Source organism: Histoplasma capsulatum, genomic scaffold (genome assembly GCF_000149585.1).
Source record: "Histoplasma capsulatum NAm1 scaffold_1 genomic scaffold, whole genome shotgun sequence".
NCBI lineage: Eukaryota > Fungi > Ascomycota > Eurotiomycetes > Onygenales > Ajellomycetaceae > Histoplasma > Histoplasma mississippiense.
In genome coordinates, this window is record NW_001813982.1 from 6243660 (window position 1) to 6255690 (window position 12031).

A 12031-nucleotide genomic window follows, 5' to 3' on the forward strand; every position below is an offset into this window, starting at 1 on the left:
TTCTTACTGATTCTGATCTCATTAATGGGACATGATTTATCCTATATAATGCTATGAGTGTTATCAAAAATTGTTACCTATCAAAAGAAGTTTAGTGTATTTATGCTCTAGTCCTATTTTGAACTAATAATGGTAGGTAGGTTGATTGGCAGTGATAGATAATATTGGACAGTGAAAAATGGGTGATGATCTGGTGGATGGATTGGTTTATATCGGGCGAATGTGATCAGATTTCCGACAAGATGAATGTATTGATAGACACTTTGACATTCATTAATGAGAGTGACTTGTTCATTCTGCTTCTCTACATCTCTGACAGAGCAGGCAAAATTTCACTGCTGAAGAATAACTCTGAATGTTTGAATTCATGAAAGAAGAGAAAGAGAAGACTATCTGTGAAGGAATTGAAGCAGAGGTCAGTCAGAAAAGCAGGCTCAAAGGCATATCTTTATACTTCACTGCCTTATAAGAGTTCCCAATCACATCTCCGGTACAGCTTGCGCAGAATCAATAATGCCATTATATAATAGACATTACTGACTAGAGATAAGAGAGATTATATTGGGACAGAAAAATGTTATACATGCAATTCAATCCATGCTTCAGAATTTCGCATGCTGGCTAATGTTGCATTCAATGTATGTGCAGCAGTGTGGGGTGTCTGTGGCTCTGAGAGATTGGAGGTGGCTTATGATACATCTAGAACAAGTCAGCTCTATTTCCTGGATGTTCAAATTGATCTAAGGCCTAGTTCCACTGGCCTTGAAGGAAAGTAGGACTTTGTATCTGGGGGTCATGATGCTATGCTAATGGTCTATAGTGCACCCTCTGCGATTTCCACAAAGAATTAGAAGGGAATCGATAGATTCAAATATGCATTCTTCTCTACTCTTTCATCTTCAGCTTTTGCCCATATATCACATATAATTCGCGGTATATGTGAAGTTTCTCTCTTTTCAGATCATTTCTCACTTGCGCCAGATATACTTGTATCAATCTCGAGAATAGTGACTAGAAATCGTATGGCCAGCGGAACAACCCTTCACTCAAGAATGAAACCTCTCAGTCCCCTCGACGGTTTTTCAAAACCGAGACCACATCGTCCCAAAGCCTCGGCGGAAAGGGCGTTGAATGAAGGTAGTCGCCCGCAACCCATGACAGGTGCTCGAGATGCTGGGGGAGGAGGCGTGTGTTCGGAGGCACAAGAGGGCAAGCATATCCAATATCCTGACTATACTCTGACTAACAGTTTAATAGATAGTCATGGAGCACAGCCAGGGGCCAGTTATTCCAGTATTCAGGGGTGTGTAACTGATAATGATGGAGGTTTTCCTCCCTCAGATGTCTCTAGAGGCAAATGACCCTGGACTCTTTTATTCTTGCTATTGCTGACTTCTCCGCAGTTGAGATATCAATCAAGTTTGCGAGCGGATCCTGCCAATTGATAATCATTTTTCTCCTGCGTACAGAGGATAAATGGCACATGGCCCTCCATTCAATGCTTGCGGGGTTGAATTCCTCGGTACTATTCCAGATGGCTATCGGGTTGTGTCGTGTCAATTTGAGGGTTCAGGAAGTGATTGGGGGACATGTTGGAGTTTTGACCGATGAGCCGGCTGGTTGGGGGGGCTCCATCGTATCAGCACATATACTGCGTGGAACGGAAGAGCACAACTCGTCCTAGGGATTGTTATTTTGTGCGCTGGAAAGTCTACTACTTTGAGTGGCTAGATTCGTTATCTCGCATGTCTCCGAATCTCGATCACGTAGAAAGGGACCGAAGCTTGAGTGACATAATCTCATCCTAGTCTCACTGGAGGAATCCCTAGCTCATGGTGAACAACTGGTGTACGTGTTGTTCTGTAGACAAGAAGTGCTCCTCTCATGGCCTCCCGTAGTACGAGTTCTAGTCGATTGTAGCGGGTGATAATTCGATTGGAGACGTCTTTTCTGCTCACAGTCCATGAGATGCCTGACCACACCCCCGTAGCATAGCGATACGAGCACGCAGGCTCGCCACTTGGGGCTGGCTGGTTTTACCATGTGATATAGGGTGGCTCCGGCCTTAGACCAGATGAACAGAGAACTTACTCTGGACTATCCATTATGTTGCTCTATGTAGATATGGGCCCTACATGCCAACTCGGAGGGCCGCATCGATTTCGATGAGGTTCAGCTCTGGATCAGACCAATAATTGATATATTTAAGAGATCTAAGAAATATTATAGTAGCGAAGAGAAGCACAAGGGATATATAGCACATAAAAAGCATGAAACAGAAATTACTAAACTTTGGGGTCGGCACATGCCTCTCGGAGAATCTCCTTCATTCTTTCAGGTAGTTCTCGATCTTCCTTTTTCCATCGCTTACCATCCGGAAAGACCTCCTTCCGTAACCGATTAACCCAAGGAACAAGCGGCTGATAATACGATGTGAACCTTTTCTTCGCCGATGAATTAAAATCTTGTTCATCACCTATCTCACCCTTCTTTAGCTTCGCCAACTCCTCCATATCCAAAAAGTTCCACTTCTCAAAATCCTCGTCAACTTTTGCTTTATCCGGTCCCTCGTAGTGAACACAGATCCAGAAGAGCACCCAGAAGAAGGACTCGAGATCGTGCATGAATGAATGCCCTTCCCCAAGGAGAACGCCAATAGACATGAAAGCCCGGGTGCCCGTCTTTCCTCTCGCCCCGCTAGATTCCTCTCGATCTCGCCGGATGGCAAGGTCAAGATCTATAAGGAATGAACGACAGGTACCGTCGCTGCCTCCCTCATTTATCATCAAATTGTTGGGGGAAATATCAGACTGAATCAAGCCCGCCTTTTCATACAAGGACATGTATCCTTCGATGCAACCCTCCAGAGCCTGAAGCAAGACAACCCTGGAACTGGACTTGGATATTGGTTTGCCATAATCTTCGACAACAATGCGGCGGTGAACGCGATTTGGTATCGCTTCGTTTATATTTCTTTTTATCGGTGATACTGACTGCCGCTTGCTGGGTGGTAATGAAGGTTCGATGGAAGTAGAGGATCGCTTCCGGCTGCTTGTGCCATCCTTTCGTGCCGTACGAGAACCACTCCTACTCAAAAGCGGCCTCGATTGATTCGACCTGTAATTTGATGCTTTTGTAATATCCAGCCCCTTCCAAACACCGGTATGTATATCGTCTTCACCATCCCCCGCACGAACGGTCTCGTGGTGGTAGTATCTTGCCACATTAACAACATCTTTCTCGAGCGCCTCTCGAAGCAGTTCTCCCTCCTCACCACGCTCCGGATATTGCCACGAATCTTTGATAACAACAGGAGTCTTCGATTCATCTCCATCCCGGTGCGCTTTCCAGCAGGTTGTTGCCCGCCCGGCCACGCACGCTCGCCGTGTGATCACCTCGTCGATGACCAGCCGCTCCTCTTCGCCATTCCGATTTATTTTTATATAGCGCAGGCCATCGTCGCCGGTGATAATGGTTGGATCGAATCCAAGCTGCTCTTCGGTCATCAGGAGATACCCGAGAATAACCGAAGCAAAGTGAAGGCCCTGATTATTGATATTAAATTGCTCGGAAGCTATCCCGCCCAGACGGTGAAAGAGCCAAAGCCTCATGTTTGGTCCGCATAGGGTGAAGCCGTGAACAAAACAGCGATGGTCCTGGGCGGTTATCACTTCTCTGACATACCGTCCCAGATCGAGCCAGGCGTGAGATTGCTTGTCGTACTTGGGGTCGTTCTTCAGTTCCCCTGGAACTAGTATCTGAGACCACTCACATTTCGCATCCTTGTTGGCATTTGAATCATCCACAAAGCCAATATCCAGTTTCCGTTCCGCCGTAGAGCCTCTGATGGGTTTGTTGGGCTGTGCGAGAGGTCGTCTCTGGATATTCCGGTCGGGGTCATGTTCTCCGAACAGGTGAATGAATTCTTCAATTATCCCCTGGAGCCAATCCAGCACGTCTCGCTCCTTCGCGCCCTCTGGCCCATTCTCTCCAGCCGACCCCCTCGCGGTATAGAGGATCCTCCCCTTCCGAACATCTTTCGAGTATCACCCGGGCGGTCGATTCCAGCGACTCGATCCTTGGAAAAAACGCCTCGTAGAACCCCGGTACATCCACGTATAGGTTACCGAGCTCCTCCTTCAATGCTGGATCAAAATATTTTCGATGCTCGCTCGAGTTTACGATGCTACTCGTATTATATCTCCAGGGTGTTTGCTGGAAGGAGGGGACAGGTCGGGGAGGAGGTGTTGATTCGGTGACGGCGTCGTACACCTTGTCCCATATAATCTCGTCGGGCTCCCCATCGCGGATTGCCTTTAGAAGGGGTAGGAGGCACTCGATCTCAAAGCTGGAAGCTATTGCCACATTCAATCTCGGAAGGCAAGTATAAAGTGGACCAAGCCTTCCCTCAGACGATAATAAACGGCAAGCTGGGTGAGTTTGTATTGTCAGTAAAAGTTCAAAAAGCTGAGTTTTTATGTCGTCTTCACTCTCGTTTTCATCGCCTGTGGTCAGTCCATTAGGGTCATGTCGTAGTGAACACGCGGCGTGTAAGTCACGAAACTTTTCTAGTCGGTTGCCAATAGGATAGGAACCTATTATTTCCGATTTGGAGGTTGCCATATTTGTACCATGTCAGTAATTGGTAATCGTGTCGAAAGAAATATTTACTGAAGCTGGGTTCCAGCAACTTTTCGCCCCAGGAACTCAGATGGCTGGCTCAGGAGTAGTGCCAAGAAATTTCGGGGGGTGGCCTTCCGCTTTGGGATGGTTGGTGATTCCATATGTACCTTTCAGGCTCAGAGTGTATGTATTCTGATGAATGTGCAGCTAAGACCCCTTCTGATTGATTAACAGCTGACTTGACATTTGTGAATGTGCAGTTCTTTAATTGATTGATGATTTACTTCATTAATTTTTTCAATCATTTTTCAATTTGAAATCATCTGATTCTGTGAGGGGTGATAACAGTGTGAAGAGTAAATAGTAGAAGATAGTAAGCAGTGTATATTAATATAATAAATAGCAATGATAGTAGAAGAATAATAGTAGCTAATTGCTAAGAAAGGAAAAAAAGAGAAAAGAAAATGTGCGGAGTACATGCAGATGTATATCTACACATAAAGAAATAGTGGTAGCGAGAACATAATAAAAGGCAATAATAAACAAAGATATAAGGAAATGATAAGCGAGTACATAAGCAGGTGATAAGTGATAAGCAAGTGTATTACAAGCATTCAAGCTATTAATATATTAAATACATGAAAAAAAAGATGTTCAGATATTCACTGCTAGCATGACAGATATCAAAAAAATATTAAAGAAGTTAGAATTTAAGAATTTTAAAACACTCTGTAAAGAACTCTCTGAATCATATAAAAATTACACAAATGTGTTTGATGAAAAAACAATTGAAAAACTCTCTTCTCACTGAGAACACAGTATAAATTATACAATCAAACTCATCCAAAAAAATAGTAAAAATCTGCATTCATTTTAAAGTTTTTTTTACAGCATATTATATAATAAACTTTTTGTCTCATAAAAAAACACTTAATGAATTACTGAATAAAGAGTTTATTTACATTAACAATTCATCCATTGCAGCATTTGTATTATTCATAAAGAAACTCTCTAAGAATTTCGATTTGCATTGGGGCAGCTCTGTTCCGTGGCCCTTACGACCGTTTCCCGTGGCTCCGATGCAGCGCGCTCCGCCCACGGCCCCACGGCCCAACCTCCACGCACTGACCACACGATCACGTGATCACCACTCCCCCTTTCGCGGGCGCGCCACGACTTTCTGCAACAAGGCCACCAGAAACAGCTCCAGCTTGATTGCTCACAGCCTTCACTCATCACCCAGCCCACCCGCCAGCCACCATGGCTCTACATAATGTCCGCCGTCCCTCTCCAGCTCGGTCCACTCTCCCGTTCTCCAGACATGAGAGGATAATATACACTCCTCTACACCCCTTCTGTGCTCAGTCGCCCTCCGCTCCACGGACGGCGTCTCTCTCTCTCTCTCTATCCCCTTCTCACTCCTACCATCGTGACCCCTGCCGCTCCATACTGCTGAGGAGTCGTTTGCCGCGGATGCGCGTAGCGAACCTGACTGTGAGCACGAGACCGAGTTTGACTGACCGAAACACGAGTCCCCCTCGCGCCGGCAACGAACACGAGAGACCACAACACTGTGATTCCGGACCAACACCCGCACCAATGCACGGCACGAAGGGGTCGAACGTTACCCCTCTCCGTCAGAGCCTCTACGAGGACCCTCTGGATGACACGGATGAGGATCTGTCGGACGTTCCGTCCGACTATGGCGGTTCCAAGCAGACTAAAAAACTCAAGTTGCCGGCGAGGGATCGTTGGCAGCGGTGAGTGCTCCATGCATTGTTGAGGACTGCGTATTGTGTTCGGCACTCACACCGGGAAGATATTGCGCAGCGAAGGCATCCGAGCCAGCTGTCGATCCGCAATGGTTTGATGCGGAGGAGGCCCTCCAGCGGGCGTCCGCGAAGGACCTGCACCGGTTCTGGAACTGGGTCCTTGGGAAGCTGGAACGTGGGAAGGGGGGCCGCAAACTCAAAGGCACCAAGAAGACAAGCTCCCTCAAGAGTGACTGGAAGTATTTTCAAGGCTACTACAGGAAAGTGACAGGAAACGGAATCAGTGAGAAGATGAGTGAAGATGTTCGGCGAGTGCGTTCACACGACACCCTCCTGCGTCTCCATGTGGTACTGACGTCTCCGCTGATAGGGCATGCAGTCTCTGGCCGACAAGCACGGTCTCGACAATCAGCCACGCGAGAACATCCCCGTCTACATTGAGGATATGGTTCCTTCAACCAGACAATCCTCCGGACATGGGAGAAGTGATTCCACCTGGGACTGCAACGGCTCCTGCTGTGCTTCTATAACATGCTGGGTCTGTTCACTGTGAACCAGGAGAGTGCTATCCTGAACCTCCGATACAAGGATCTGCTCCTGTCCGTGCAGAGGGATCCGCACGGGGGACCGCCGGTGCCGACGGTTGACTTCAGGCCGGAATTTATCAAGCGAAATCTTGGGATGGGGAAACTGTATGTGATCAAGCACCGCTCTGCACGAGCGTGTCATCTCCAGTTGGACCATCTCTTCAATGCTAACGGTGGGCACAGCAACACATTTGTATTGCCGGAGATTATCTTCGATGTCTCGCTTCTCTTCAGCCCACACATCTTCCTTTTCGGTTTCCTGTTCCATGCTGAGGCGTTCGAGAACTCTAGCCTCCAGACGATGGAGGACGTCCAAAAGCTGGTCCCCGCGGGTGGCTGTCAGGAGATGCCATTGCCGCTGAAGTGGGAAATGGATAACTGGTACATCTTCTGCAAGGTTGATGTCCAGGATGGGCAGGTTCGCATCCTATGTGATACGCCTATGAGTGCGAGCACGCTAGATTCCCAGTTGAAGAGCGTGAGTGAGATCCACGGATTTCTCAACACGTTCTTCTCCCATCAGTTCCGCTACGGCGGGGGCAAGCTGCTTGATGAGAGTGGTGAGTAGCGGCCTTCTTGTCCCCTCAGAATGTATACCCAGGGAAGAGGAGAAGGTGCTGACGTGGGAGCCGATGACCAGGATTTGTCAGTGATTCGCAGAAGAATGTGATCATGAACCACGCTACCAACCGCACCTTCGTCGCCTATTACCGTACGCGACGCCACACCGGCCTGCAAGAGATCATGTGTGGTCTCAAACCGGATGAGGTGTTCTCACAAGTGTTGACTCGAATGAGCTGATGGATCGACAGGCGCCGGCCCCGGCACCTGACCGATGTCGAGAGGGCCTCCGTGGAAGAGGACTCTGAGCTGCAGGCGGCCCATCCGTATTCGGGAGGACTTGATCGACCTCTACATGCGCACGCGGGATGCTGCACTGGTGCCATTGCTGCAAGAGCGACAGCGGGAGGTCAGCAACACCCGACGGAGGCTGCAGGACAAGCTAATACACAAGCTGCGCTGGGAGTTCAGCCGGAACCAGGCGGTGGTCGATATTGAACGCCAGCTGTCGGGGTCTGGGTCGGCGGTTGACGACGAGGGTGCTCGGGAGGTGCTGCGGACGGAGTTTGAGATGCCACCGGCACAGATCCACCTCCTGGAGAAGCTTCTGACCTGGCTCACCTCAGACTCCCTGGAAGACGAGTGGCGACGACGGAATGAGGCAGTTGAGGCCGTGAGACAGTACTGTGGCTTCTTTGAGGGCGGTCCACTGCGAGGGCGGCCGAAACGGGCGATCCCGCCAACGGATCCTCACAGCGAGAATATCCCACTCCAGAAGAAGATCAGGCAGGAGGGTTGCCCAGCTCCTCCCTCTGGGGAGAAGAAGTGTCGGGCGGTTGAGAACCTTCACAGTGGGTCTGCGCCGGATCCGCTGGCATGCTTTCAGTGTGGGAAAATGTACGTTCAACATGTAGGGGTCATCCGGCACTTCCGGACAGCGCATCTCAATGATCGTCGGTGCACCCCCTGCGACCTCGCACTCCTCTGTGAGATGGACCTGCGGAAACATGCCGCGGTAGTTCACGGCGTCAGTACACGACCCCACAGTATATGTTGATATCAACCTCTCGTGTCGTTTCTCTTGCTGGTATTGTACTTGTATACAGGGTGTAGACTAAGACTCTTTTTAGATCTGTAATTCCTTTTAATAGAATAATATACACACAGTGTGGCATGCAGCAAATTTTTAATCTATTTTTATTTGAAATGTTGACGGTTTTGTTGTGGTTAAGGTAGTTGAGATGAAGACATCAAACATATAGCAACAGAGGAACAAGAAATTTAAATGTTTATACAACACAGCCTAAAAATCCACATATATGCAAGTGACTACAGAGTACTAAGGTTCAAGATCTGGAGCTGAGCCTAATCAGATTGTTGAATTGAATTAGCATACAGAAGATGCTTGGTACTAATCTAGAAGGGAACTCCTGGCATGCGCTGTTTACCTGACAAAATCAATAGTAGGGAGGTGGCTTATCATAGAATGAACGTTGTTAGTTATGTATTAAACTAACTAGCCGAGCAACAACTAAATAAGATTGGGAAGCACGTGATCTAGGGTAGCCGTAGTATCCACCTACACCCCCCCATGCTACGGCGCCGCCGAGTTCAAAACACCCGATCCACGCCTGCCCGGCCAAATCATCCAAATCCGCAATAATAATTAATTACACGATTCGGACCCTGATTACCCGATTAGGGAAGGTGCCCGTACGGGTCATAACCGTAAAAAATCAAAAGAAACACGCAAATGACCATCCATCCCCGTATTCCCCTTACACCCATCCTGGGCCGCAAAAAAAATCAATTAATCTCCGCCAATCCTAACTTCTCAACGAAATCAACGAATGCGGGCTTCGCCAAAGGCTTCGTAAATCCGTCCGCTTTATTGGCAGTAGAACCAACGTGGAGGAGCTCTATCTCATCCTTTTCAACAAGTTCTCGAAGGATATGGTAGCGGATCTCTATATGCCTTGATCGTCTGGTTAGGGACTCCCCCTTCGCAAGATCGATGGCACCTTTATTGTCAACCTGCAGATTTGAGCAGATCTTTCCCTTTCCTTCCAGTAATCCGGCGTCATACAGCATGTCATTGAGCCAGACCAATTCGCACGCAGCCTCGCTGGCAGCAATATATTCGGCCTCCGTGGTCGATTTCGCAGTGGAGGTTTGACGCTGCGAACGCCATGAAATAGGGGACCCGTTAATCATTATAACGTAGCCGGATGTCGATTTGAATTGGGGGTCCGCGCCCGCCCAATCCGAATCACAATAAGCAACAGGATTTAACCCGTCCTTCCCTATCTCCTTTCTATATAGGATACCCATCTTCTTCGTTTTCTTGACGTAGCGTAGGACGTGCTTGAACGCCGCCCAGCAATCCTTATTCGGACGAGAATTGAACCTTGATAAGTAGTTGACCGCGAACGCTAGGTCAGGTCTGCTACTCGTAACCAAATATTGCAACGAACCCAGTCCTTGACGGTATCTTGTATGGGTAAATTCGTCATCTAGACCTCCGTCTTCGTCAGGGGAGAATTCGAGCCGTATACCCGCCGCCATAGGGGTCCCTGCCGGATTGACCTTATCCATTCCAAAATCTTCGAGGATCTCGTCGATATAACGGCTCTGCGTGACCGCTAAATCTCCATTCTTTTGGCGTTTGACTTCCATCCCTAAGTAGAGCTTATCCTCTTCGACATCCTTTGCTATCTCAAGCTTACGGGTCGCAGGATCCCAGATACGATATTGGTGCAATCCTTGGTAGCCAACTAACCGCCATTCCTTGCCGTCAGTTCTATCCGCGAGCTTATTGGTAACCTTCAGGTCCTTCTTATACACCTTGCAACCCCATCTGCGTATCCAATGAGCAGATGGTTGAACTCCCGTCCAAGCTTCAAAAGGGGATAATGGGGTCCCCCCCTGGCATCCGTAAATCTTCGTTGACGTTGGGGACGTGTTGATCATCATGACCGCGGCTTGGATAGCTTCACCCCAAAGCTCCCTCGCGAGCCCGCTATCGAACAGCAAGCTCCTGGTCTTCTCACCTACAATACGATTGGCACGTTCCGCAGGGCCGTTGGACTGCGGCGTGTCAGGCGTAGTGATCTCGTATGCAATTCCTTTTCGCTGGCAGTAGGTCTTCAATTCGTCGCTCTTAAATTCGCCTCCGCCATCCCAGTGTAAGGTTCCAATCCGACGTTGAGTAGTTGCTTCAATTCCGTCGATAAAGATCATCAAGCGCGCAGTGGCCTCACCCTTTGACATCATAAGGATAATCCACCTGTAGCGTGTGGCGTCATCCGTAATGCCCATCCAATAATTAGCTCCCCCCTGAGTAGGGAGGTTGGCTTCATCATATAGCGTACGACCGCCACCCGCAAGGTCCACGAAGAATCTCATCGCGGGTTTGACAGTCCTCGTCATCGGTGCGAATGTTGGACGTGCCATTTTTGCCTGTACACAGGTCTTGCAGAATGGCAAAGCTCTGCCACCCTTGATCCTCATTCCTAGGCGTGGATCTGCCGCTAATTTAGCGATATCCGCGGGGTTGAGATGGCCAAGCTTTTGGTGCCATTGCAACATTGTGTGTTCAATAATTTTGACATCCTTCTTGGGCAATGCCAGCAGGGGATCCTCTTTTCCCTCTGCGGGCCGTAGGATATTCGCAGGTTCAAATTCGCCATTAGGCATCGCGAATCGAATCAGATCCCTAACCGTTGGTGGTTTTTCAAGAACGTAGATGTCCTTATCACTCAAATTGGCAGTGAAACTGAACATCTTGTCAGGAGAGGTTAGCAAGATCGAATGAGTGTTCCCGTAGGTTAGTTGCTTATAAGTATAGCCCTGGCGTACGAGCTTTCCAAAACTCATAAGATTAACCTCCAATTTGGGGACGTAGCGGACGTCCTGCAGCGGCAGATTCGCTCCTTCTACTGGTATATCCACCTTCCCTATAGCCGTTGCAGGAGCCGTCGATCCGTCGGCCATCTCCAATATGACATTAACCTTCTGCGGCACTATCGATATGAGATCTTTGCAAGGCGTAGCGTGAGCTCCTGATCCGGAGTCCAGGACCCAGGTATCTTTGCCAGTTTGGCCAGTAGAATAAACCTTCTCTGTCGTATGGAATACTTGCTCAACGACATTATGAACCGGCGCAGGGCCTGTACCATCCTTATCTTTATCCTTACCTCCGCCGCGGCTAGTAGGGCGTTTTTCGGGAAATTTCGACCAGCAATCTGTTTGAACGTGGCCAACCTTTTGGCAATGATAACACGTTTTGGCAGCGTTATTACCTTTCTTCTCCGGCTTGGCAGAATTCTTGTCCTTGTCCTCAGAGACCTTCTCCTTCTCCTTATCCTTTTTATCCTTCTTATTGGAATCTTGGGCGTTATTCGTAGGGGTCTTCCCATCCAAGGTAGGAGGTTCACCAGCAGCTGGCAATCGTAGGAGAATATCTCGACATAATCCCATGAAATCGTC

At 48.5% G+C, this 12031-nt stretch overlaps 3 protein-coding genes across 3 annotated transcripts; 1 reads left to right on the plus strand and 2 right to left on the minus strand.

Moving 5' to 3' along the window:
- Positions 1–2285: 2285 nt before the first annotated feature.
- On the minus strand, positions 2286–4623 carry HCAG_01799 (predicted protein; the record flags this gene model as incomplete). The annotated part of the gene is made up of 3 exons (XM_001544702.1): positions 2286–3878; positions 4000–4355; positions 4491–4623. 3 exons carry the CDS (start codon positions 4621–4623, stop codon positions 2286–2288), a joined length of 2082 nt encoding a protein of 693 aa, XP_001544752.1.
- A 1260-nt stretch (positions 4624–5883) lies between these two features.
- HCAG_01800 (predicted protein) lies at positions 5884–8600 on the plus strand (the record flags this gene model as incomplete). The annotated part of the gene is made up of 7 exons (XM_001544703.1): positions 5884–6383; positions 6443–6707; positions 6766–6933; positions 7005–7087; positions 7166–7542; positions 7623–7750; positions 7842–8600. The coding sequence occupies 7 exons, from the start codon at positions 5884–5886 to the stop codon at positions 8598–8600; spliced, it is 2280 nt and encodes a 759-aa protein (XP_001544753.1).
- Positions 8601–9349: 749 nt separating this feature from the next.
- Positions 9350–12022, minus strand: HCAG_01801 (predicted protein; the record flags this gene model as incomplete). The annotated part of the gene is made up of 2 exons (XM_001544704.1): positions 9350–11664; positions 11740–12022. The coding sequence occupies 2 exons, from the start codon at positions 12020–12022 to the stop codon at positions 9350–9352; spliced, it is 2598 nt and encodes an 865-aa protein (XP_001544754.1).
- Positions 12023–12031: the final 9 nt, after the last annotated feature.